The sequence below is a fragment of the Leptonychotes weddellii genome, chromosome 1 (genome assembly GCF_054177405.1).
Source record: "Leptonychotes weddellii isolate Sample4059 chromosome 1, ASM5417740v2, whole genome shotgun sequence".
Classification (NCBI taxonomy): Eukaryota; Metazoa; Chordata; class Mammalia; order Carnivora; family Phocidae; genus Leptonychotes; species Leptonychotes weddellii.
In genome coordinates, this window is record NC_138369.1 from 131,169,300 (window position 1) to 131,196,634 (window position 27,335).

A 27,335-nucleotide genomic window follows, 5' to 3' on the forward strand; every position below is an offset into this window, starting at 1 on the left:
CACCACTCCAGCAACCCTCAGTTTGTTTCCTGAGATTAAGAATTCCTCGTATCAGTGAGGTCATATGATGCATGTCTTTCTCTGATTGACTTATTTCACTCAGCATGACACCCTCCAGTTCCATCCACGTCATTGCAAATGGCAAGATCTCATTCCTTTTGATGGCTGCATAATATTCCATTGTGTATATATACCACATCTTCTTTATCTATTCATCTGTCGATGGACATCTTGGCTCTTTCCACATTTTGGCTATTGTGGACATACCTTGCACACTTCTATTCCCATTTGCTTCTTAGGTTCTAGAGAAGTCAGTGGGAGGGAAGAAAAGCCAAGAGAGCAAGGCTCTTTTTATGACACAGAAGTAGAAGTTTTGCTGAATCACCAAGTAGGTTTATTTGGTTAGGAGAGACTTTTGTTGGAAGAGAAGTCAAATACTGGGGATTTACACCTTTCATAAATGCCCTGCAAATAGGAAGGGGCTGGGTGGAGGTAGGCTTCCTTTGAAGAGTCCTCAAGAGTCAACAGTCATGGCATGTAGGGAAAGGAGGCTAGTCTGTGATCCCCGGACCGTGCTGGATTTTGAGCACCAAATAAAGAAAGAAGGGAGGACTGTGCTTCCAGAGCTCCCCTTTAGTTGGTGATTTACTGAATTTCCATACTCTAACAAGGCTTGGAGTGAATCAGATTTGCTGTTGGAATGGTATTTTGTAGTGTAATGACTAAGCAAAAGAGCTCAGCAGTGGTTTCCAACTGTGCATTTGCAAGAGGTCTGTGTGTCTGTGCATGAGAAGCTTTAGGAGAGGGGATGTTAGGAAGTAGGGGAGAGCCATTCCACATCCATTTTCATTGGGTGGTCACCTGTGAATCCAAGGATGCGGGCAAGCTGCTGCTGGACAGGGCCTGAGGCTCTGAGAGTGGGACTTAGTAAATGGCCCTGACAGCAATAGGCAGGGGTCTCTCTGTAGGGGAGAGTCCTTGGGGGGCTCCTTAGATGGTAGGGTGTTTCCCACCAACACCCTGTTTGTGTGTCTGTGTCTTCTGTTTAAGCACTTTCCCACAATTTCTTGTTTTAATCTGAAATAAGTTTTAAATGAGCTGGGAGCCTGCAGAGGGCCATTTTCAAGGCAAGCCCCTCAAAGCATAAACATGTATTTAATGCAAGTTCAGATCCAATCAGGGTGGCTAATAGAAGGAGGAGGGTGGAGAAAGCACTTCTAAGGAGAAACCCCAAATTGTTTTTCCTGCTCAACCCGTGGACAGGAAAGAAAGGACCCAGAAGGGAAGAACGGGAGGATCATTGTAGTGTTGAAGGAGGGCTGAGATCACAGCCAGCCACGGGGACAAAGACTGCAGATGCTTCTAAATTTCAAGCCCAAGAGAAGCTGACGGCTTCGTTCATGTTTCCAGGTTTGAGGAACGGCTTATACGGGTTATTGCATAAGAATTAATGAGAAAGGCAACAAAGTGCACCTGTTGTGTGGGTATTTGGCTCTTTCTCTGAATAAGAGCTTTTCAGAAATAAAATAATTGAGTTAATACCAGTTCATGTGAGTCTTGTAAACCATCGATTAATGTTTTTAACGAGGAACTTTTTTTTTTTTTTGAAGATTTATTATTTGACAGAGACACAGTGAGAGAGGGAACACAAGCAGGGGGAGTGGGAGAGGGAGAAGCAGGCTTCCTGCTGAGCAGGGAGCCCTACGCGGGGCTCGATCCCACGACTGAGCCACCCAGGCACCCCGAGGAACATTGTTTTGACAGAAAAAAACTAATGGGTTAGAAGAGCTGACTTGTCAATTATTTCCTTCCCATCACAAGTCCGCTTTCCCCTTGTGAATGACCTCCACTTTACAGGTGGACAAAAGCCGTGCTCGGGGGTAAGGTGCCGCCCACCGAACCCAGCGAAGTAGCCAGGCCTGCAGCTGTTTCGGCCCCCGCATCTCCCCCTCTGGGCTCGGGGACCCTGACAGGGTCTCTGTTTGCTACTTCTGCTTCCCCGAAGCAAGAAGTTAATGTGGAAGTTTGTGACAGGAGTCTTCAAAAACAGTTGCTGATGAGTCAAAACAGAGCAAAAATGGCCAAGGAGGAAAACGTCAGAGGGTCAGTAGGCGGGGAGGTCCTTCCTTTTCCCTCCATCCGTCCCCTCCCTGCCCCGTCCTCTCTCCTGCTCCTCCCCATTCTCCAGTCCCGTCACTAGCTTTAATGGATACGGCATCATACTTGTCGTCGACAAACTGTTCCTAAGTATTCTTGATCTCAGGTCTTGTCTTCCCCCGGAGGCAGGCTTGATCCGTTCCCTTTCTCTCCACATGGAACAGGGCACCCAGTAGCTAGCTACTCAGTTAAATGACAGAGTGTGTCCGTGAGTGACTATACAGTCCCTGGCCAGGGGACCAAGGACTGGCACCACAGGCGGGTTCACGTTCCATCTTTAATTCTGGGCCAGGACATCCAGGCGGCTCGGCCCTTCCTGGATCTCAGAGAGCGGGCGCTCTCCGGGCTTGGTCTCAGCACAGTGGCAGAAAGCACAGCTGTGGGGAAACCTGGGGTATATTTAGTCTGGCCCCATTTGAGCAGGGTGGCACATCTGTCTCTGGGCCCCGTGGACCCCTCCCTTGCCATCTGTGTGCCTTGGCCAGTGCCTGCCCTCCCCAGATGAAGGCGGCTCTGGGGACCTCTTGCCTCAGACTCTGGCCCCCTCGCCCTGCTTCAGACCAGGACTGTGCCAGATGACAGCTAAAGCACAGGCCCAGAGGTGCAGCTCTCTAGGGGCACTGGTGAGCCTGGGCACGGACACAAACTCTGACAGAGAGCTCCTGCTGGAATCTAGGTGGCCCAACCCAAAAAAGTGAGTTGGGTTAGGAAAGGGGAAAAAACAAACCAACCAACCGTGTGTTTTTATACTTATTATGTGCCAGATATTATTCTAGCTGCTTTACATATGTTGCCTCTTTTAATCATCTAAAAACCCTGCAGCATTTATCATGCGTTATACTGATGATGTAGAGGTTGCACTTACCAACACTGGAGCATCAAGAACCAATGACACTGTGGGTTGGGAGGCTTGCTTCAGATCACACAGCTGGAGCTCCGAGTGAGTTCAGAGCACCACCTTCCATCTGTCTTGTTTTATCCAGCATAAATGGATGCCATAGCACATAGGCCACAGATGAGACAGAGTAATTTGTTTGACTTTGAAATTAAGTGCAGTACGCACATCTTGCCCTTTTTACCTGGCTTGGCCTTGCTCTGAGCTCGTTGTTCTCCCTGGCTAGAGGCTAGGATGTGGGTCAGCAGATAAGACCTCTGTCCTTGTGGAGAGTTGGCCACCAGAGAAGCCTGCTTCCCGTGGAAGAGATGGCCTCCAGAACATCTTGGCCTTGCCGTCAGAAGGCCTGGGTACAAGCTCTAGGTCTGCCTGTGACTGGCCCTGTGACCTCGCACAGGTCACTTCAGCTGAGCACGCCCTGGCCTCCCTCTCGGGAGACTAGGGTGGTGGGATTGGGACTGGGGCCTCAGGATTCTCGTGAGGGCTGCTTTTCTCAGGCTGCTTCCAGAAAACTACTTGCCCCCAGACTGAGATCCTCATGGCTCCTTAATCCCAGTGCAGAGTGTGTTTGTGGGAGGGGTTGGTTGGTTTCTCACCCCGTGAAGAATTTGGGGTGGTTGCATGCTAGGGATGACTCAGCCGTTCACTAGCCTGGACTCAGTCACGCTGATCCCATGTGACCCCAGTCTGTAGGTCTGAGGCCAGGTTCATTCTGCACACTTACTCCCAACCACTTCCCTTTGCCCTCCTCCCAGGCCCGGGGCCTGGGGAACACAGGGCAGGGCTGGGACGGCGGTGCCAGGGGACTCCATGTCTCCCAGGCCAGGCGCCCACAAAGCAGTCATCCCATTCATCTGTCTCCTGGAGGGGGTGCAGCCAGGTTGTTCTCAAATTATTTTACATATGGGCGCCTGGGTGGCTCAGTTGGTTAAGCGACTGCCTTCGGCTCAGGTCATGATCCTGGAGTCCCGGGATCGAGTCCCGCGTCGGGCTCCCTGCTCAGCAGGGAGTCTGCCTCTCTCTCTGACCCTCCCCCTTCTCATGCTCTCTCTCTCTCATTCTCTCTCTCAAATAAATAAACAAAATCTTTAAAAAAAATTATTTTACATATATCCCAGGAGAGTTTTAAGCAATACATTTGTATTTCTAACAGTATTTGCCTTGTGTCATGTAAAAAAAACAAAAGGAAAAACAAACAAGTCTGCAGTCCTTGGGTGAGGGCCCCATCTCTGTTCGTTTGCAGCTGATAACCCACGAGTAATGGAGCCCAAGTGGGTAGGTGTGAGTCAGCGCCCATGTCAGCCTCACACGGAAGGTCTCGTTGGTGTTGAGCAGTCATACAAAGTATGTTCACATGTTCTCTCTTTAAAACTCCTGGATTATACCGTTACTACCCTCAACACAGGTGAGGCCGCTGAGCCTTCAGAGAGAGGCCATGACTTGCCCGAGGCCAGACCTGGGAGAGGGTAGGGGCCAAGGAGGGGCCGTCGCCAGCTCCAAGGAGGGTCTGATGTCCCCACAGCACATAGGCATGCCCGTCTACACGGACCTCTGAAACCGGGGACTGGCTGAGGCAGCAGAGGAGCAGAACGGGGGGAATCTACACAGGCAGAAACATTTTGTCCTCAAGCCTCAGTCCGTGCAGGACTGGAAATTCCTCAACTCTCCTGAGGCAGCCTGCTTTCCTGGCCACTGCAGCCCAGACACAGCAAAGAGATCTCTGCATTTGGGTTCTGGACCTCCCCGAGCCCACTCCCGGGCCTCGGGTCAAGGGAAAGTCTGCCTGGCTGCCCCTCTGACAAAGGCAGCGATGCTGGGGGCTGGGGCGGAGGCGGCGGCCAGGACACGAGAGCATATCCCCTGGTCTCGGACTGTACGGTACCCTGGCTCCATGCCCTTCACAATGCGCCTGCCTTGCGGGAGGTTTCCCTGCAGCATCCTGAGCCTTCTCCGCCTCTCCCGTCTTCACTCCCAGGGGCCGCACCTGGAGAGCTCTGCAGCGGGCCCAGTTTTGTTTTGAGTGCCAAAAGTTAGAAACTCAGTGCCAATTTAGAGTTCTATTTTTCTCAGGTATATAAAGCACCATGGAGATGTATGCCCATGGCTACTGGCTTTCTGGAAATCTGGTATATGTGTCCCTTGCTAATAAGAACCCAAAATACCAGAGTCCCTTTCCCCCAAAACTTAAGAGTTTAAGTTAGAGATATCCTAGCCCTCTCCCTCCCTACCCCTGCCCCTGCCAAAACGCAAAAACAAAAAAGCTCGGAATGATTGAAGGTCCAAGCCACCTGGCTCGCAGGGCAAAGGGCAAGATCAGAGACTGGGCAGCCACGAGCTGGTCCTGCACCAGGGCTGTCCTGTGTGGGAAGCTGACACTGGCTCAGCCACTCTGCTGCCCCTTCCCCTCTGGCTCGCACGAGGCAAGTCGAAGCCCAGCTTGGGGAGCATTCCAAGAATAACAGAAAGCCTATCTGTGACCCCATCTCCCTGGAGAACTGAAACGGGGTGAGTGGGCCAGCCCTGAACTCAGAGAGTGGTTCTAGCTTTTGTCTTTGACTAGCTGGTATATTTCCTCCCTCCCTTCGAGACTTTCTTTCCCCAGTTTTTACTAAGATAATATTGATGTATGATAAACTGCACATATTCATGGTGTTTAATTCGAAACCTTCACCTATGAAACCTTCACCACAATCTTAAGAAATGAGCATCATCATCAACCCCAAATGTGTCCTGATGCCCCTTTACAATCCTTCTCCATAAGCCCCAGGCAACCACAGATCTGCTTGCTATCCCTAGATTTTGCATTTTCTAGAATTTTATATAAATGGAATCATCCAGTATATACTTTTTCTTTGGCTTCTTTTATTCAGTGTCATTTTTGTGAGATTTGTCTGTTGTAGTGTTTCTTGTTAGTCTGTTTCTTTTTATTACTAAGTCGTATCCCACTGCATAAATACAGCACAGTCTCTTTATTCATTCACTTGTTGATGGCCATTTGGGTTGTTTCCAGTTCGGGGCCGTTAGGAATAAGGCTGCTCTGAATGTTTGTGTACAAGTCTTTGTCCGGAAGCGTGCTTTCATTTCTCCTGTGTAAAATACCCAGGGGTAGAATGACTGGATCGTATGGCAAATGCATGTTTAACTTTTTAAGAAAGTACCAAGCTGTTTTCAGAAGGGTGTGCGCCGTGTGTGGCTCGGCAGTGTGTGAGAGGTCCCGGCGCTCCACATGCTCGCCCACACGTCAGTGCTTGGGATGGCCGGCCTTTTTCATTTGATGAGATCGGGCATGCTCAGGGTGGGATGGCCGTAGACTGGCCTTTTTCATTTGAGTCACTCTCGTGAGTGTGGTGTCTTTGGCTTTCTTGAGGTACTTAAAATCTCATGGGAGGGTGATAGAGCATCACACGGCCATAGAAAACGACAAGGAAGCTCTTCGCTTCTGTTTTACGAAAGGCATCGAGGTATATTGTTAAATGAAAATATAAGACATCAGTCAGTGCATAGAGTGTGCTATCATTTCTTTAAGAGAAGAAAACGGGAGAGTATAGCTATTTGCTTGTGTGTTATATACATAGACCATCTCTGGCAAGATGAACAAGAAACTGAATATTGGTTGCCTCTGGGGAGAGGAGCCTGATGGCCACAGGTCAGGGATGGAAGGGAGACTACACATAGTCTTTGGTACTTTTTAAATTTGGTGCCATGGGAGCATATCACTTATAAAAAGGTGAGTGAAATTAAAAAAAAAAAAAAATCTCCTAAGATGGCAGGTGTTGAAGTTCTCCTGAGGAAGCAGAGCCCCAATTGGGCTTGGCCCTTTCCCAGCTCCCAGGCAAGAGCATTGGCATGCCAAGCAGAGAAACAGGCTCGCCTTGCCTCGTTGCTAGTGATCCCCAGCCCCTCCCCACATGCCCCACCTGCTAGCAGTCAGCCTCTGGCAGAAGCCCAAGCCTCACCAAAGCTGGGTGCCCAGCAGTCCTCTAGTCTGTGTTTGTCGAATGAATATATGAGTGTTCGCCCCCCATTCTGTTGTCTGCCGCACAGAAAAGAAGAGCGACAGGAAGAGCGGGTACCCTCTACCCGCAGCTCCCAGCAAGCCGGTCGCGCCCCTCTTCCTGCAGGGCCTCTCCGACCTCAAAGTCATGGATGGAAGCCAGGTCACCATGACAGTCCAGGTGTCAGGTCTGTCTCTGCATCTCTCTCCTTGGGGTAGATGGGAAAACGGGCGCGGTTGCCGTGTGAGCTTTGCTCCCCCATGTCCTGCTCCGATCATCCCCCCACCAGAAAGTCAGCAGGGGACCGTCAGGCAGTGGACCCGAAGAAGTGGAGCCTGCTGGTCCCTCTTTTCTGCTTCCTCTGGGCAGGATTTTCTGGATTCAAGGTTAATTCACGGTGGTCCAAGGGAAGAAGATGACCATAGCTAGTGGGGTAGGGATTAGTGGGGACACAAAATAGGGCTACTGTAGCTGGAAGATTTTGAACACTGGCGCAAAACCAGCTGATGTGAGCTTCCCAGCTCTTGGAAGATACTTTGTTGCTCTATTCAAGTTTAAGGTGAGAAGATAGAGCAGATAGAGCAGAGGTTCTTCTAAAACCAGGGCGGGGTGACAAGAGCATGTGACCAGCAGCCCAGTGGACTGTCACAGTTCCCGCTAGAGGCCAACAAGAGAAGCCTGGGGACTCTGCTGGCACAGACTTACTAAACCGGCTTGTGCCCAAGCATATCCAGAGTTTCCTGTTCGTTGCTGACCGCTGATCAGTCCCCCTGACAGCCTGGAGGCCACTCTCCTGGGCTTTAGTTCATCCTGAGCTGCAGAAGTAATAAAGATGAGCTGTGGGAGAACCAGTGGGCTCCCCCTTTCGGGGATCCCCACACACCCCCAACTCCTACAGGCCTGAGGCAGTCCCATGACGGTCCCAGGCCTCGGCCTGGCTGCCTCCCCTGTCCACACTCCTTGAATTGACAGAAATCAGAGGTGTTCTGCTCCTAGCCTCCATACCCATGCTGGCTAACCCATCAGAAGCAGACCCCACGGGGCGCCTGTGTGGCTCAGTCGGTTAAGCGGCTGCCTTCGGCTCAGGTCATGATCCCAGGGTCCTGGGATCGAGCCCCGCGTCGGGCTCCCTGCTCAGAAGAGAGCCTGCTTCTCCCTTTCCCTCTGCCTGCTGCTCTGCCTACTTGTGCTATCTCTCTGTCAAATAAATAAATTAAAAAAAAAAAAGAAGAAGCAGACCCCACTCTCTCTCTCCTTGAGAGAGCCTGACACCACACAGCCTCCCTCATCAGCCATTCCTGGGGCCTTGCTCGTCGGGAAGCAGAGCACAATGCTACCGCAGGGGGACCTCTCACAGGTGGCCATTGTTTTCTGCCCCACCAAACTGCTAGAATCTACCAAGGAAAGTAGACTGGTAAAACCTGAAAATGCTATCCACGCTGAGCTGTGTTTGGAAACTCATGCGAGCTGGTGCCCGTGTCCACCCTCAGACCCAACATTTGTATGGCAGAAAAATGAGATGCTGACTTTTCCTCCTGGTGAAAACTGACAGAGGAGTGACTGCGAGGTCACCATGGCATTGCCTGGACATGCACGCACTATGCGGGGCAGGGCAGAGCGGGAAACACATTCGCTTCACACCCAGGGAGCCAGTTACCATGTTCCCAAGCAGCTTGAATTCTGATTTTTTTCACTTCCCATTCTTTCTGGTTTCCGCAAATCTGTTGTTAAATAATTATCATGAATATGCATTGAGCACTTTCCTCGTGCCAGATGCTATTCTAATCTGCTAGAGATTTTATTTATTTATTTGTTTTGGCGGGGAGCAGAAGGAGAGGGGAGAGGGAATTTCAAGCCGACTCGCACTTAGCGTGGAGCCTGATGCGGGGCTCGATACCACAACCCTGAGATCATGACCTGAGCCAAAATCAAGAGTCGGACGCTTAACCAACTGAGCCACCCAGGCACCCCTCTAATCTGCTATTCTAGTGGGCTGTTCCGGGAGACTGTATTAATTTATTCAATCCTCCCAACAAACCTCTGAGGAAGATATGGTTAGAATGTTTTGCGGATGGGGAAACTGAGGCATAGAGAGGTTAGTATTTAGTACAGTGTCACACTATTAAGTGCAAAGTTGCCACATGGCCCAGGGAACCAACCTCCTGCCGGGTCTGCCTTCCCTATCTCCCCCCCTCAGGGAACCCGCCCCCTGAGGTCATCTGGCTTCACGATGGGAATGAGATCCAGGAGTCGGAGGACTTCCACTTTGAGCAGAGAGGCACTCGGCACAGCCTTTGTATCCAGGAAGTGTTCCCGGAGGACACGGGCACATACACCTGTGAAGCCTGGAACAGCGCCGGAGAAGTCCGCACCCATGCGGTGCTCATGGTACAAGGTGAGGCTGCAGGGCTGACCAGGGTACGGGCAGGCGGTGGGGGGCGGGGGGGTTGGAAATCCGTGCTGCCCTGGTGGGCCCTCCAAAAGCCGTTTGGAGGTGAGGAAACCAGTTGAGCTTACTTGGTTTCTCTCGTGGCCCCTGTGTTCCCCTGGTCCCATTCCAGCCTCCAAGGCCAGACTCTGGCTGAGTGGCAACACTGTTCCCTGGAGCCTTCTGAAGTCCTTGCCCTCTCTGGGTCATTGGTGACAAGTTGCACAGAGTGCTAGGAGAGAAATCTTATGATACACTTAACAATTAGGGAGCGATAGCTTTATTTCCCTTTTACTGAAATGTCGTTAACACACAATGTTACATTAGTGCAGTGATAGTTTTTGAGGCAAGCTGTGGCCCGTTAGGGTCCTTGCCCTTAGAGAACCTATATTTAAGAAGAGAGAGCAGGGAAGGACACATAAAGCAAGTGACAACTCAAAATCATACACATCTCATGTAGATCATTAGCACCTAGCCCAGTGCGCTAGATTACCTCCCCTTGCTTTGGAGATACAATATTATTGTGTCTGTATTATCCTCAGGGGACATAACCAAGACAGACTGGCCATGAGAAGAGTGTGCTGTAACTGTATATCCAATAAGAGTGATTTCTGGACCAGCTGTTATTTGGGTAGCATGCAGTCTTTGACGTTTACCACCAGGCAGAGCTGAGTGGACCCTGTCTGCTGAAGAAAGGCCTTCCTCTCTAATTCAACCCTTTGCCAACTTCCAGAGCCTCAGGATGGCACCCAGCCCTGGTTCATCAGCAAGCCCCGCTCAGTGACAACCTCCCTGGGCCAGAGTGTCCTCATGTCCTGTGCCATCGCTGGGGACCCCTTCCCCACTGTGCACTGGCTGCGTGATGGCAAAGCCCTCTCCAAAGACGCTGGCCACTTCGAGGTGCTACAGAATGAGGACGTGTTCACGCTGGTTCTAAAGGACGTGCAGCCTTGGCATGCCGGCCAGTATGAGATCCTGCTCAAGTGAGTCCACATGTCCTGCCAACTGCCTTTAACCCACTACCCCCCCACCAAACCTCCTGTCAAAGTTCCCACCCAGGACTAGGAAGCAGCAGAAACCCAAAATAAGGTGCGACTGGGCTCAAGGTAAGGAAAGGGCAAGCTCGGTGCTGCCAACAAGCTTTCGTTTCTCCACTTCAATGCAAAGGTGTTCACTGAGCTCCTAAGCTCAGTTCCCCAGAGCCCCCTGTCTTATTACATCTTGGCTTTTGTTCCCCTGTTATTTGGTGTGTGGAGAATATGAAGGAGGGAAGAATGGATTAAAATTGGAAAAGCAACAGGATAGAGGGAATGTATTAGTTATGTCTGGCTGTGTAACAAATTACCCCGAAACCGAGCAGCTTAAAACAAGTTACCTTCTCACAGTTTCAGTGGATTGGGAAGTTGACGCAGCTTTGCTGAATGATTTTTACAGTGAAGATGTTGGCAGGGACTGTCGTCTCTGAACGCTTGACTGAGGCTGGAGGATCCACTTCTAAGATGGCTCACTCATAGGACTGTTGGCTTGAGGCCTCAGCTCCTTGCCGTGTGGACCTCTCCCTAGAGCTGCTTGAGTGACTACATGACATGGCTTCCACAGAGCTAGGGATCAGGGGAGGGCATAAGTTGCAACCTGCAATGTCTTTTGTGATCTACCCTTGGAGGTCACACACTGTTACTTCCGCTGTATTCTATTTGCTAGAAGTAAGTCATTAAGCCTGATTAGGTTCCATCTCTTGGAGAGAGGAGCATCAAAGAATTTGTAGACATTTAAAACCACTACAGGGAGGTTAACTATGCCCATTCCTTTTTTTCCCTCCTGTTTAAGGTTTTTCTAGATTACATGGGAAGGTAAGCTCCACAAAGGCACACTGCTTTGTTCCCAGTGCCTAGAACAGTGCCTGCCCAGAGTCAGCATTCAGTGCTTGTTAAATGAAAGTGATCCAGAAATGTTCTTCTACCTTGAAAATGCTCTCACGCTTAAAATCCATGCCAGCCCTGGGTTGATGGAGACAGAGCGCCAGCCCCTAGGGTTGATGTAAGCACTGAAGAAGAGCGCTCTTCTGACCTTGACCCTGCAAACAGGACGTCATGCCACATAACAAAGATGTTTGGAGCTGCCCTGGCTCGGGTGCCCGGCCACTTTGCAAAGGACTTGCTCTCCTGGATAAATCATTTCCCTGTGCTGAGCACATCATGTTCAAGGCTCCGAGCTACATGCCAAAGCTACTGCCATGACTGAGCACTGTTCCTATAATAATAACAAAACCCAGTGTGTGGCCCACCACTTGGGTCCTTTCTGGGCATGTGCTTTATGCTTGTATCAGTTCGCTTTTGCTGCATAACAAACTACTTGAATACTTAGTGGCTTTATAAAATATAGTCATTTATCATTTCTTTAATTTGCTGGGAAGTTCTGCCTAGCTGGGTAAGGCTTAGCAAATCTCAGCTGAGCTATTGCCATGTCTGCAGTCAGCTGCGGGGATGGCTTGTGGGCTGGCTGGTCATCCTGCTGCCGTCAGCAGTATGCATAGAACACACCAACAGCCTTTGCCTTACACCCAAACCAGTTATTATCGGGAAGGCAAGTCTGCCTCCAGAATAGAGAAGAGATACACTCTCCCTCCCTAGGCCAGTACAAATAATAGAAACTGACGACACATGAGACACGAGCTTGTCTGCATGGAAGGAGTCATGCTGCAGGACAATACTTTCACATTAATCAAGCCAAATATCCTAGAAGGGAGAAGCTCCTTGTGGGATTTTGAGGACCAGAGGCTGAGGTTTAGCAAATGAGTGAAGGCTTGGCTGTCGAGGGCACGTTGAAGAGCTGAGCAAGAAAGGGTAGGGAAGAGCAAAGCAAGGGCTGTGGGAAGCCTGCCAGGCCAGAGTGGAGGGTTGCACTGGGAGGTCGGCAGGCAGACTGTCTGGGCCCAGCTGGGGACAGTCATAAAACTTACACTGTCCCAGCTGGAAGGGACTTCAGAAGTTATCTAGACGACTCATCGTTTAATAATGGGGGAAACTGAGGTCTCAGGGTCATGGATTTGCTCGTGGCCACACAAAAGCAAGTAGCAGAGCCCAGATTGGAACCCTCATCTCGGTCTTTTAATCAGATTCTCTCCCATTCCTTGCTTCTCCCAAGTGCATGGGAACTTGGGGAATCCAGGAGGTTCCACCAGAGTCCCCGTCCACGCAGCCCTTGCCCCTTTCCCCTCCCCAAAGTCCAGCCTCTTCATTCCTTTGGGTAGCTGTTGCTCTGGCCTTGGCTTTGTTCCCAGCTGAGGAGCAAGTCAGTGGAAAGTTCTCCTGGGGAGTATGTGCCAGGTCTACCAGGGGCCCCATTCCCCTCCAGCTTTTCTCATCCTGACAGAAATCAGCCCTAGATCCAGGACAGAATGCCTCAAGGAGGGAGACCAGATAGCTGGGAGGAAAGGGCAGGGGGGTGGGGGTTGGTGTGACAGGTCCTATCTGTCCCTGCTACAGCTGTGGCCGGACGGGTTCTGCCTCCCCGGCCCTAACGCTTGTCTCCTGAACTAAAAGAGGAAATGTCAAAAAGTCAGTTCCGAATTCCAGCTGAAATATTTGAAAGATTGAGACTTGCCAGGAAATCAATTCTTTTAACTAATTTTACATATAAAACCCATTCCAGGGGAGGGTGACTCAGAGTGGGACAGGGTCCAAAGGCTTTGTAACCAAAGAGTGGGCTTCTTATTCAGGGTTTGGGAGGTGGGAGCAGAAAGGGTTTTGTTACTTTGTAAAAGGTGCAGCCTGTGGGGTCTTAGCCCCATATCCTCTTCAGCAGTGCCCGGGCTGAGCGTGGCCTGACTTTGTAACTGAATATGTAGATACAGACACCAAAGATACAAGAAGCTGTTTGGCTGGATAGATTATCTGGTGTGTGGGTCCCAGGTCACAGGCCTTTCTGACTTTGTGTAGGCTCTGAACGAACCCGTGATTTACGTTAAAGGCCCAACAGAGATTTAAGTTTATGGCTGCAGAAATGGTGACCCCCAGATCACCCCAAGGGCTGATCCACTTAGTGGGCCAGCCATGGTATCCCAAGTTCTCCACCTCTGTCTGCCCCTCAGGCTTCCCCAGGTGCCTCAGGCTGAGGCCTGGGGATGGATCAAGCAGCAAGCTCCCTGTGCTCCCTCCTTAAGGGCAGGCAGTCGAAGCAACAGAAGCCCTTGCCTGCTTCCCCATGGGGAGACAGAGCTTACTCCAGCTCAGGGGACGGGGGGGGGGGGCCCACCATTTAAAGCCTCTGAAGGGTTCGGCTGGGGTAAAGCACACCCATCTGGTCAGCGTCTGCTCCTGATTTCTGCATCCGGGCTGCATTATACCTGTGGCAGGAGGAAACTCAGCTGGGGCAACGTTGGAAAGCACTAGTGGGAAAATGTGGCCCTTGGCCTCCTGGCCTCCTGCTCCTCACCAACCCTGGGCCCCACACCCTGTGCTTGAAAGAAAAGCGGGGAATGAATGGCCTAATACTGGCCAGCAGCCTAGCAGAAGTGGGGTGCCAGGGAGCTGGGCCTCACCTGCAAATGACCTCCCGTGTTTATTCTACAAGTTGACCCAAAGCCCCATGAGCCTTCTGTGCCCAATGCTCAGGATGTCCTGAGGGCCTCTTAGCCTCCCCAGGGCCTGGCACTGAGGAGGCACCTGATTGCTGTTTGTTGAGCAAAGGAACAGCCTCAGGCCTTCCAACTGTCCAGACCTGAGGCTCTCTGAACCTTGAGTCGGTGCCCCCTGAGAGCCTGAGCATTGACAAAGGTAGCCAAGAGGGGACCCCAGTGGATGAGAGGAGAGTTGGAGGACAGCACAAATCAACCTCTCCTTGCTTCAGATGGGTCTCTGTGCCTGGGAGTGAGCGGCATCCCCCCGCCCCCCCCCCCAGTTCCCCTGCAAATCATCTGCCACGCCGGGGACTGCCAGCGTCCGATCTGGACCTGGCCCTCCACTGGGAGGGAGGCCAAGCAAAGCAAGGTGGAGAGCCATATACATCAGCAGGGCTGCGTGAGCACGTGCTCTGGGGTCTGTCCATGTGGGGATAACCGTGCCTGTGTACATGATCCCAGACACGGACCTGCAGGTGCAGTTGGCCAGCAGGTAAGGTCCCATATCTGTGCGTATCCATGCCTGCGGCTGATACCCACATCCACACAGAGGCATGCACACACGCACGCATATCCCACGGTAGATTTGTACTGATGAGCCCTGCGGGGCAAAGGGGGAAGGTTACAGGTCCCCGATTCAGGGAGACCTGGGTGTCAACCCCTTTTTCTGTTGGTTGGCTCTGTGAGTTAAGGCCAATTATTTAACTTTTAGAAGCCTTATTTTTCTTATAAAACCAGTGCTGGCTTCCCTGAGATGTCATGAGATGAAGTGAGATGGATTACGTAAGGAACCTGTTGCAGAGCTTGGCACATCTGTGGCAGGAGCTGAGGCACGTGCTGGGCCCCGAAGTGCCAGGAAGATGACCATGCGGGGGGATGAGTGGGACTGCCTCAGAGAAACTCCTGAGCCTCCTTCCTTAACCTTTAAAAGGGGCGTGATAGTGCTCCATACCCCACTGGGGTGTTGTAGGCACAAGAAGGTAGTGGAAACGAATGAAAGGTGGTGGGCTCTGTATAAAAAGGGAGGTTATCACCATGAAGAGTCGCCTCTGGCTCTTGGTCCTGCCCCCACCCCTTCCCCCACCCTGGCCCCTTCCCCCTGCCTGGACTACCTCGGCTGGTCAGAGCTCAGAACCGCCAGCAGATGGCAGCCACGCAGGGTCAGAGGGCCGATGGGCTCTAAGTCCTGGCAGCAGGAAAGCAGGGTGCAGCCCTCCCCGAGCAGAGAGCAGAGGGGGCTTCAACTGGCCACCCACCACAGGGACACTAACGATTTAACAGTGGGTTGAAGAATCCAGAGCTCTCCCCACCTGAAGGAAGGAGAGAAAGGGTCACCCATGCAAGAAGACAGCTGTTGGTTTTTAGCTCATGGGGAGGGATGGGAGAGTGTTTTCATTTCTCGAGCAGCAGAAGGGGAAATAGCAGCTTGCGGGGCGGGGGGGGCGGTGCACTGTGCGGAGAGGACGAAACCACCTCTATATTGCGGGAATGTGTAGTCTGACTCAGGGTCACAGCCCAGGACTGCGTGGGCTAGACGGAGCAGCCCCATCACACCCTGGCAGGCTTAGACTTTAGTTTTGAGTGATCGTATTTAGACTGAGCGATTGTATTGTTTTTGTAATATACTTATAAAAAAGTATTCCTACTTCTGGATGTCTGTCTAAGCTGTTTTTCAGAAGACTTTTTTTTTTCCCTTTTTATACAAGAGCTGAGGGGGGAAGAAAACGATGACCAATGCGGGGCAGGGCCTGCCCTAGGTCTAGGTCTTGTGTGGGTGTTTGGGGTCCCAGCTAAGCCCGTGGCCCCCTCTTCCCTGGAGCAAGCTGGCCAGCCTCTGTCCAAGTTCCTGCCTGCCCTGCCCTTCTCAGCCCTGGGCTGAGCGGGCCCTTGGCTCTGAGAGCCTCTTGATCTGTGTTGATCTCTCAAATCCTTCAGGAACCGGGTTGGCGAATGCAGTTGCCAGGTGTCACTGACGCTACAGAGCAGCCCCGGCAGAGCGCCCCTGCGGTGAGTGCCCCCAGGAGGTGCCCGGCCAGGCCCCATGCCACCAGCCACCCACTCTCCTCCCGGCCCCTGCAGGCCCAGCCCAGCAGCCCCAGATTATTTGTATCCTCCAGCAGATGTTGCTGAGCCAAGAGGGAGAGATTGGAAGGGGAATGAGGGAGGGAGAGTGGGGGGGGGGGGGTTGTGTGTGTGTGAATTATTTATTTTTTTTTTTGCACACACCCTTATAAGGCCACTGAAGTCATTACCGATGTAACAAACCGAGTAAGCAAGCAAGAGCCTCTCACCAACGTTCCCTTCTATAAACACAGCCTGGTCAGCCCCAACCTCCCCGTCCCCCCTCCCCTCTACCCTCCCTCCCTCAGGGATTTGCTCTCCCCTGACGTTTCTCTCTTACCCGGCCCCTTTTCCTCTTGCTACTTTCCTTTTTCCCTTCACTGGTTGCAGGGGGAGGGAGCCTGTCAGCTGTGAGGGCCTCTGCAGCCAGGGAGCCGGTGCTCATGGTGCTGGTGGTGACTGCTATGGGACCCTGAGGCCTGGCTGGCCAGCGAGAGGGCAGGGTTGGCCAGAGGAGGAAGACGGCGAGGACGTGCGGGGCTTGCTGAAGAGGCGCGTGGAGACCAGGCAGCACACTGAGGAGGCCATCCGCCAGCAGGAGGTAGAACAGCTAGACTTCCGTGACCTCCTGGGGAAGAAGGTGAGTACCAAGGCCGTGTCAGAAGAAGACCTCAAGGAGATCCCAGCTGAGCAGATGGATTTCCGCGCCAACCTGCAGCGGCAGGTGAAGCCTAAGACTGTGTCAGAGGAAGAGAGGAAGGTGCACAGCCCTCAGCAAGTCGACTTCCGCTCGGTCCTGGCCAAAAAGGGGACCCCTAAGACCCCGGTGCCTGAGAAGGCACCACTTCCCAAACCTGCCACCCCAGACTTCCGCTCCGTGTTAGGCAGCAAGAAAAAATTACCAGCAGAGAATGGTAGCAACAATGCTGAGGCCTTGAATGCCAAGGCAGCAGAAAGTCCCAAGGCCGTGAGCAATGCCCAGCCTTTAGGGTCCCTGAAACCCTTGGGCAATGCCAAGCCTGCTGAGACCCTAAGACCTGTGGGCAATGCCAAGCCTGCGGAGCCCACGAAACCTGTGGGCAACACAAAGCTTGCTGAGATGCTGAAACCCATAGGCAATGCCAAGCCTGCTGAGACCCCAAAACCCATGGGCAACGCCAAGCCTGCTGAGACCCCGAAACCCATAGGCAATGCCAAGCCTGCTGAGACCCTGAAACCCATGGGCAATGCCAAGCCTGCTGAGACCCCGAAACCCATAGGCCACGCCAAGCCTGCTGAGACCCCGAAACCCATGAGCAACGCCAAGCCTGCTGAGACCCCAAAACCCATGGGCAACGCCAAGCCTGCTGAGACCCCAAAACCCATGGGCAACGCCAAGCCTGCTGAGACCCCACAACCCATGGGCAACGCCAAGCCTGCTGAGACCCCACAACCCATGGGCAACGCCAAGCCTGCTGAGACCCCAAAACCCATGGGTAACGCCAAGCCTGCTGAGACCCCGAAACCAGCTGGGAAAGAACTCAAGAAGGAGGTTAAGAATGATGTGAACTGTAAGAGGGGGCATGCAGGAGCCACAGATAATGAGAACAGGTCAGAGAACCAAGGGACAGCCCCAACCTTCAAGGAGAAGCTACAAGATGTCCGTGTGACAGAGGGCGAGAAGCTGCTACTCCAGTGTCAGGTGTCCTCTGACCCCCCAGCCACCATCACCTGGACGCTGAATGGAAAGACACTCAAGACCACCAAGTTCATCATCCTCTCCCAAGAAGGTAACAAGGGCAAGGGCCGGGAAGAAGGGGGCTCTGTACCAGGCTCGTGGACTGTAGGCTCTGTAGGCTCCGTAGGCTCGTGGACTGGTGCTCACAGCCCTCCCAGGAGCGGTGTCCTGCTCCGGGCCCTCGGGTACACGCTCCATCACGGGGCGGTGAGAGGTGGGCGTCTGGTCCTGTGGCACACGCCCGGCCTCGGCATCTGTCTGGCAGGGATACTTCATGGCAGCCCCAGCCGTGGCTCCTCAGAGCGGCCCTGGGCCTGAGCTAGAGCCCCACGGCTCGGACGTGGAGAGGGCTCTGTTTGCAGGCGCGAGGGGGCCCGGGGGCTGGAGCCCACCCGGGGTTCGGAGCTGAGGGCTGCATTCGCAGCAGCATTTTAGGTTTGGAGAAGGGTGTACAGTGACGGGACGGCACGGGACTGTGATTTGGGGTCAAGAACAACTTAAGTCTTGATAACACTGTGGGTTTGAAAGGATCGGTGGGGGAAAGCCAAAACCCCAAACAGCCCCTACGGCACACACTCCTGGGCGGACAGAGCCACTCGCTTCCTAATTTGGATGAGACTTTGTTTGCTGGTATTTCACATTCTTGGGTTGTGGGGAGAAGGGGGGGCACTAAATCCTGACATCTGGGGCCTTTTGGGATCTGGAGTTCTGAGATGGGCCAGCTTATACCGAAAGAAGGGATGGGGGTAAGAGGGGCATTTCCCCTGGACTCTCAATTTGGTTCGAAGTGTTTTAGCCAAGCATCTCAAGCCTGGACAGGAGCTCCCAGTCCAGCAGGTCTCCCACACCCCACTCTGGTGGCCAGTGCTGGAACAGAGCCTGGGCTGAGCTAAGGGCTGGTACCAGTGGCTCTGGACAGGGCAGGGTACAAAGTTCCCCCAGGAAGTGGCATTTTACCCTTAACGGGTGGAGGGTGGCAGCAAAGAGGAGGCCCAAGTGGACAGGTCCTGTGCAATCGGGATCCGCTGAGATGTCAGAAACACCCCACACCGTGCTGTTCCCCTTTCTGTCTGCTGACTGCACACCCCTCTCCCCTCCTTCATCAGGCTTCCTTCCTTCTTCCTGAAACCCGAAGGAAGCGTTTGAAGAAAGCAGTATCCCTCTCAGCCCACGATGAAGTTTCTCTCTTCATTCTGCAGCTCAGACAGCAAATCGGGAACAGCTGAGCATTTTGAATCTAAGCGCTAAAAGATTAAGGGAAAATTTACCAAGAGAGAGAAAATGTTTTATTTTCTGCTACTGTGTCGATAGGAGAACTTTCTCGTGTGGATATCTCCAGAGTGGTAGGGTCCTCGGAAGGCATGTCATCTACCCCCCAGCCTCTGCTTGCTCAGCCTCCCTGTGGTCCACACACAGGTGGGCATGGGGGATTACTAGGGTGGGATGAGATGTCCAGGGGAGTGCGTGGTGCACCTTCCCTGTCACCCCTGTGGGCCCCTCCCAGTTGGAAAGCCTTTGGTAGAACTGGTCTGAGACCTTGACTGGGAGCATTTCCCAGGTTACCCTGTGGTGATCTCTCCAGGAAGGATGAAGGGTGGGCAGCCGCCCGTCCCTGGGGCATATGCACAGTGTGAGGCCCATGGCTACACCCACCTCAGGGAAACAGATGTTCGACAGCTGAGGGCAGTGCCCAGAGCCACGCAGCTGCTGTGAGACCTGTGTGGGGCCTGAGAGTGCCCGGAGCCACTAGTAGCTGCTTATAAACAATCCCCTCAGCCGAGCACCGTGAGCAGACCTCAGCCCTGGTCTCAAACACACGTCGGAGTCATTAGGCACGGCCGCTCATGTCCACAGTGCCTTGAGTACGTGGTATCTGCTGTCACTGAGCGTTCAAGGGCTATCCCAGTATCGTCTCTCACAGAAACCACCTCAAAGGGACAGTTGAAGTCCAAACCAGAGGAAGAAGAAATGATTAAAAGAAGGCCAGCACAAGGAGAGGATAGGGAAGGACTAGGAGCAGGGTGGGAAGGGGATGAAGAGACAGCCCCAAATTCAGCTTCTAAAAAATACTCTAAATATTTGTAATTCTCCTTTGAAAACTAAGAATAGCTTGCATGAATTGAACATCATGTACCAGACGCTGTCCTAGGCCTCTTACACTCATTTCATCCTGCCTGTCTCTCAGACAAGTGCAGTATCTTGCCCAAGGCTGCACAGCTAGGGAGTCACAGAGCTGGGCTTTGCATGTAGGCAGTTGAGTTCTGATGCCCAGACCACTAAGCTATATTACCTCTTAGTTCCTTCTTGTTAGATGTCAGCACAGCTGAGAGACCTTTCAGGATCCACTCACCAGCAGCATTGTCCAGCAGGGTAAGATACTCAGGGCTGTTAACTCCTCAACATTGTCAGTAGTTGTCAAGAGGCTGGAAGACTGGTGGTGCCCTCTGGGCTTGCCAAGTTTCTGGTATTTCACTGCATGGGCCGGTCTGCCTTGCCATAGTAGGGAGAGTACCTTGTCTTAAAATACCAGCCCTGTTTTCTGTCCATCCCTTCTCTAGAGCCTCACCCTCCAAGTTTCAAGAGCCTGGCTTAGACACGGACCCCAGGGAGAAAGCCTATCTGAAAGCCTTATCAGTGACCACTTCAGCAGGCCCCCCTGCAGGGAGCCGGGCATGCTGAGAGGTGTGAGTAGATGTGCTCTCCACAGATCTGGAAAGAGGGGACATACACTCACAGTGATAAAATGATTCCAGCCAAGTGCCGAAGTTGAGCTGGTAGGCATAGGAGAAGAGGGAGCTGAGTCCTGGGGCCGCAGGAAAGGCTGGTGCTGAATAAGCTGGGCCAGGGCTCCTGGCAGGCAAGGACGTAGGGCTTCCCAGGCAGGGGCTCCAGCAGCAGCAAAGGCAGGCCTGCTCACAGTATGGGAGGGCTGGTGGGGAAGGCATGGCCCATGGCATCCTAGGTCACGCTAAGGAGCACGATTCTGAAGGCACTAGGGAGCCATGCAAAAGTTTGGAATGAGGAGCAGTGCACACACGGCTAGGGGTTTAGGGGTTTTGATTGACCCCGTGCCCAAAGACAGGTAAGGAGCCTTACTGAAGAGGTCGGGGAGAAAGGGGGACTGGACTAAGAAGGTAGCCATGGCACAGACAGGAAACAACCAGTTCAAGAAGCAAGGACAGGATTAAAAGAACCTGTTGCCTGGCTTGGGAGCAGGGGCAGGAGAGAAGAGGAAGGAGCGGAAGACCACTGCGTGCTGGTGACTGGGGTCATGCTTCTACTGGCATCAGTGGAAATCAGCTGGTGGTTTGAGGTGGTCTGGAGAGGAAGGTGGAGGGGGTGGCTAAGAGGGTCTCCCCATCCCTCACACCACCCTCAGCACCCTCCCTGTCCCCAACTCCCTGGCACTGAGCCCTGTGCTGTTAGCTCGTCTAAGATCAAACTTTACTTCTTCCAGTCTCCTTGCCAGACTGTTGTCACCAGCCTTTGGCCGTGACAGACTCCCGTGCTCTTCTCCCCCACCAATTGGCATGTACATCCGCATACCTACTGCTAGTGGACGCTGTGTTTACAGGTTTAGGAGGCTTCTCGGAACCCTGTAGCTTGGATAGGGCTCATAGCTTTCAGGCTCCCCCAAAATATGGTCATGTTCACCCCATTTAGCACCAAGAAGAGCAGAAGAGGTGTGACAGGACTCGGCTGGAGTTGACTGCTAATTCTGGGAGAGACATGTTGGAGGTACCCTTCCCCTTTTTGCATTCCCAGAGCTGCAGAGTAGATGGTGTCCACTTACAGCAGCGGGGCCTGCGCTCCGGGCCTGCAGGGGGACTGCCCCAGGCCCTTCTGGGCCCTGCAGCCTAGCTTCTCAGGCCTTGGCCTTGGCCTTGACTGAGGAGTGAGAGGGATGGCCAGTGAGCCGAGGGGAGCTCTGTGCTGCTCCTGACAAGCAGCTTCATCTTTATGCCCTATTTCCTGACCCCAGACTAGGCTTCTCTCCCTGGCAAACATCTCTCCGTCTAATAATGAGAATTCATTTTTGTTGCTGTTGTCAACTGATGATTCATTTTTAATGGCCTTTAGTGTGGGATCTTGCAAAGGCTTTTTAAAAACCTGTGTAAGTTCGTTCTACAAAACACTAGGATTTATGCATCCCCTACTATGTGCAAGGCAGTACTGTGCATGCATAATCGGCTTGAAGAACTCCGAGGTAGGAATTTTTTCCTTTTAGAAACTCTATGGTCAGGGCTTCTGGGTGGCTCAGTCGGTTAAGCCTTCTGCTCAGGTCATGATCTCAGGGTCCTGGGATCGAGCCCTGCATCAGCCTGCTCAGTGGGGAGTCTGCTTCTCCCTCTCCCTCTGCTCCTCCCCCTAGCTTTTTTTTTTTTTTTTTAAGATTTTATTTATTTATTCATGAGAGAGAGAGAGAGGCAGAGCGAGAAGCAGGCTCCCAAGGAGCAGGGAGCCCGATGCAGGACTCGATCCCAGGACCCTGAGATCATGACCTGAGCCGAAGGCAGACGCTTAACCATCTGAGCCACCCAGGCGCCCTCCTCCCCCTAGCTTATGCTCTCTCATTCTCTCTCTCTCTCTAAAAAGAAAATCTATATGGTCTTTTTCAATGGTAGGTTATATGTGACTAAATGTTCATGGCTTTCTCTTGCATAGATCCTCACAGATCACCTGCTACAGAAATGTGCTTTGTTGTTCTCAGAATGGCAGATTTTTTTTTTTTTCACTGTGACTGCATTCCAGGCTCAGGAAAAACATTCATAATAGACACAGTCACTGCCCTCTGAGAACTAGTGGAGGAGACAGGCATGTATTTCAGCAATGGCCATGGGAGACATACTCGGATAAAGGGAAACTCAGGGCACAGAGGAGGTCCATCCATGGCTGGGGATGCTTATAGGTGACAGGGAAGGCACCATCCCTGAGGAGGTGACCTGGAGCTGAGTTGTACTGTCCAAGACATCCTAGAGGACCAGGTTGGGGAGACACTGCTCACTGAGGGCATCCTCACAGCACAGCGTCCAGGGCTTTGGACCACCCCCACCCCCACCCTGCCCCCCCATCCTCCCGTCTTCCCACACACTTAGAGCAGGATGGGGGATCTCCAGACCCCATGGCCCTGAGGGGCTCTCCCAGGGACAATTCTAGCCGAGCCACTTATTGGATCTTTGATTCTGTGGTGACTGCTCCCATCCCCCTCACCTCTCTCTCAAAATTCCCCACCAGGCTGAGGCTTCTCAAAAAAAAACTCTGGGAAACGGTTTTTCTTCTGGAGGTCAGGAATAAGCTGTCCCACAGGAAATACCAGATTCTTCAATCTGGGCTAGCCTGCCTGGGGGCCCTCCCCCAGCCCACGCACGTGGCCAGGGGTCCCGGCTTTGGGCAGGGGCAAAAGCTGCCTGTTCTGCTGCGTTCCCTGCTGAGGGGCTGAGGACTGTGGTCTAAATGCCCCCACTTCTCCTGGTGGGCTCACCACGGTCTCTGCAGTTGGTGCCATTTGGGCTTAAGGCTGAAGGCAGTGGGGGGGGGGGGGTGGGGCTGAAACTGAAGGACAATCAGGGATTCGAGCAGAAGGTTCACTGGGAGTGGGGTGTCTGCTCACAGAGCCTTAGCCTCAGACTGAAGGGAAGTGGCACGGAGGGGTGCGTTTCCTCTAAGCCTCAAATTCCGGGGGCCAGAGGTCATCTTAGCATCCTCCTGCCCTCCCAGATGAGTAGAAGGTTCTCTCTAGGGAGGACAGTTCCCCTCAATCCCAGATTCCTGTGCCTCACAGTCTCACTGTCATGATGGATTTCCTAAAAGTCCAGCCTGAGTCCTTTCTGGGGGTTCAATGTCTGCAAAGTCTGTCTCCGAGGGACAGTGAGCAGAGATCCCGACTCGATGCCCTCCCTGTGGGAGAATGTAGTGAGGCCTTTCCTGAGAAATAGGCTCTGCGTAAGTGGGAGGGAGGTGGTTGGTAGGACGAAGGTTTCCCTGTTTAGGACATCACCCAGGTGCCAAGAAGCAGAGGGAACTAGTACGCCTCTGCTTTCCCTTCCACCCTCAGCGAGGTTCTCTGAACATCCTTCTATCTGTTGATCAAGTCTGTGCATCTGCCTAATGGGGGTGAGGGTACTTTTTGAGATCAGTGCCTGTTGGCCTCCCTTCTGTGTGGGGTGCACACAGCTCTGCCCACCCAAGGCCAAGGGCTTGTGCCGAGCCACCGGCCGGGGGAGTAGGAGGTGGGGGGAGTGCGGTGACCGAAGCCAGTGGCTCCAGTGGCTCCAAGCAGCAGGATGCACATGGCCCTGACTCTGTCCTCTTCCTTGTGTGATGACTGCTACCCTGACAACGGGGGCAGCTTCGGGCAAGGCGCCATGCTGTTGGCTTGTTCATGTGTCTGAAGGCAGGAACTAGGGTGCCACCGCCCGCCTGCCTGGCCCAGCACTCCCAACCCTCAGCTGGCCTCTCCCATACCCCGAGGGAAATCCCCCAAGGGGATACCCCGGAGAAGTAGCCAGACCCAGGATGAGGGAGCTTGGGTGGGCAGGGAGCAGACCCCCGATTCCTGTGCATGCCCAGCCTGACTCCTCCTTCCCCCAAGCAGGCCAGACGTGTGCTGGGGGTGGAGAGATCCATGGGGAAAGACAGCCATCGCCACCCCTCTCTGAGGCAGCCCAAAGACCCTGTCCTGAAAAAAGGCAGCCCCAAAGTGCCCCTCTCCGAGCCCAGTGCCCCTTGTTGGCCTTCCTTCTCAGCTCATTCCTGAGAAGCCAGCCCCAGGATCCCAGGCTAAATGTACCCTCTCCTCCCAGCGGACCTTCCCACAGGTCAGTGCCCCTGCTGGACAGGGACTCCTGCCCTCCCTCACCCACCTCTTTGTTCAGAACTCCCTTTTCTAAGATGCATGCCCGAATAATTGCTATAAGCTGGGGGCCACTGTTCCTAACCCAGGGCTGTAAACTTGGAGCTGGCTACTCCTCATCTCTCTTGGTGACATCACAGTGCTGAGGCTCACGGTCCGTCTGCTCCTTCCATTGTATGGGATGCTCTCCAAAGGGAGAGACTATTCCACTCTCTTCTTCTGCACCTTTCCATTATGACTCCCTAAGAGAGCTCACTGGGAGGTAGGAAGAGGGTACCAGGATGGAATATATTTAGGGATCAGTTATATTGGACCTGGGTTATCAGCAAAAAGTACCCTGACTTTGGTAGGGAGAGAGGGTTCGTTCCTACAGGACCCCCAACTTCTGGGCTTCCAGAGGCTGCCCGTGAGTCTAGCCCTCCCCTGCCATGTTCCAGGTGCCAGGGCAGGTCTTGGGCTTGTACCTGCTCCCCTCACCCGTTCTCCCTCTTCCTTCCTAGGCTCACTGTGCTCTGTCTCCATCGAGAAGGCACTGCCCGAGGACAGAGGCTTATACAAGTGCATAGCCAAGAATCGCGCCGGCCAGGCTGAGTGCTCCTGCCAAGTCACCGTGGACGGTAGGTCATGCCCACCCCTCCCTGGCACACACAGAGTCCCACTCCTCAGCCCTTCCCTTCCCAGCCTCCCAGACTGCCATCCCTCCCCAAGGCATTCGCTTTGTGGGGTCAAGCCATCGGTGGCAAACAAGGAGACAGAAAAGAAAATGGGAGCTCAACTTGATGGCCCCATGTGACCTTGCAGCCTTGCCCTTGGCCGACAGGAGGGGCTGCTCGCCTTGGTTGTCTCCCCTGTCCCCAGGCCTGATCCGCACACACAGAACCTTGCTGAGTAGGGAAGCCAGGCACGGGGCAGGAGGAGAAAAGGCACACCCACAGGAAAATGACTACATAGTATTTTACAAGCGGCCACTCAGTGCTTGCACGTCAGCCCTGTGGTGAGGACGGAGTAGCGGGAGGTCCATGTGGGGCACTTCCTCCAGGAGGTGAGTTGGGGCTGCGTCTTCAGCTAGAGGGGACAGGCCTGCCTCTGGAAGAAGAAAAAGTCACCATGATACAGCAGAGGGAGAGAAGGAGACACGTGGGGGCCGAGGGCTACCAGATCTGAGTGCAGTTTCTGAGTGAGGGAAGGCTGAAGCCAGGCTGTGTTCACGACTCTTCTTTCTCTCCTCTGTCTGAAGTTGAGCATTAGAGCCTCAGAAGTAGAACCAGCCTTGGGATGATGGAGGCTACCGCCCTCATTTTAAATGGTAGGAGACCAAGGCCGTGGAGAGGGAAAGCGTCCTGCTCCGGGTTCCCCGGTCCACCAAGGGCCAAACCAGGGCCAGAAGTCCATCTTGGGCCTTCCCATCCAGAGAGCTTTCTTATTATTTCGTTACTTGCCTGGAACTGTCTAAAAAGGTAGTGTGGGGGAAGTAATTTCTTGCCCTTGAAATGCCTGGTTAGTAACTCTGAGTGACACATGGAAAACTAGTGTCCAAATAAGGCAACTCAAAGGCCAACTTTGTTGTTCTTCTGACTCCTGAATATAATCACTTGGGTCATGAAGTCCTGTCCCATTTCACTGCCATTCCCCAAGATGTGGAACCTATGTGCCCGTTCTCGGCTTTAGAATCTGATTTCCTGGTCATAAAAACCGAGATCTGTGATATATTAGGAATGGGAGAAAAGAAAAAAAGAGTTTATTTTTTAAGAAAAAAAGAGCCTTGAAAAGAGACGTTTAAAAAGAAAATACAGTAGCAAAACAAATTCAATTGTCAGTAGCCAGTGGTAGAGCCAAAATGGTAGGAGGACTGTGTGTGTCTCCCTGGAGTCCTGTGAATGCGTTTGTCCCAAGGGCTCTGAGTCTCAGGAGCAGATTTGATGTCAGTGTATGGTCTGTTCAGAGCAGGGCTCGAAACGTTGTTTTGAGGCTTTAGGTAGGGCCTGCTGCTATCAAGTCCTCCCCGGTGTGACCTGCCTGTCACCCACCCAGGTCAGATTCCTGCTTCTTTCTAGACAGGTGCTGCAGTTAAAAAAAAAAAAAAAAAAGTGTTTTTGCGAACTTGACTCCAAAAGCCTATTTCTAACAGCCCGCACTGAGGACCTGTGCTGGATCCAACCAAGCTAGAAGGAAGCCCACCCTGCTAATGAGAGTATCTGCTTTTGGAATCCCTGGACTCTTCGGGTCCTATTTACACGGCTAGCTGAAGGCAGGATAGTAATTCATTCTCCTTATCGGCAAAATGTCAGCACTTTTTTGAGAAACAGCAAATGTTTTATTTTTAAAACCAAACTTTGTTTTCAAAATAAAATCTTCTTTTTCCCTATAGAATACATTTGGGGATTTTTTTTTTTTTTTTAAGGTTTGGGGAATTCATTCTGCAACTTATGGGACTTTTCTTGCCCCTAAGTTGGTCTCCTTCTACCAGATTCCCTTGTACTCTCGCTAATCTTTTTTTTTTTTAAAGATTGTATTTATTTATTTGAGACAGAGAGAATGAGAGACAGAGAGCATGAGAGGGAGGAGGGTCAGAGGGAGAAGCAGACTCCCTGCCGAGCAGGGAGCCCGATGC

The 27,335-nt window shown here is 52.8% G+C and overlaps 1 protein-coding gene across 6 annotated transcripts in view; it reads left to right on the forward strand.

Annotated features, from left to right (window-relative positions):
• MYLK (myosin light chain kinase) overlaps positions 1-27,335 on the forward strand; it is a 199,012-nt gene that overhangs the window by 99,917 nt on the left and 71,760 nt on the right. For 5 of the 6 annotated variants that reach the window (XM_081832657.1, XM_081832667.1, XM_081832645.1 and 2 more), the window contains 6 exons: positions 7,097-7,234; positions 9,245-9,442; positions 10,209-10,458; positions 16,029-16,100; positions 16,545-17,923; positions 25,225-25,341. In XM_081832657.1, the coding sequence (XP_081688783.1) occupies positions 7,097-7,234; positions 9,245-9,442; positions 10,209-10,458; positions 16,029-16,100; positions 16,545-17,923; positions 25,225-25,341 (2,154 nt within the window). Of the gene's footprint in view, positions 1-7,096; positions 7,235-9,244; positions 9,443-10,208; positions 10,459-16,028; positions 16,101-16,544; positions 17,924-25,224; positions 25,342-25,640; positions 25,767-27,335 lie in introns of those variants that run through there. The other variant, XM_081832678.1, reaches the window with a different exon arrangement.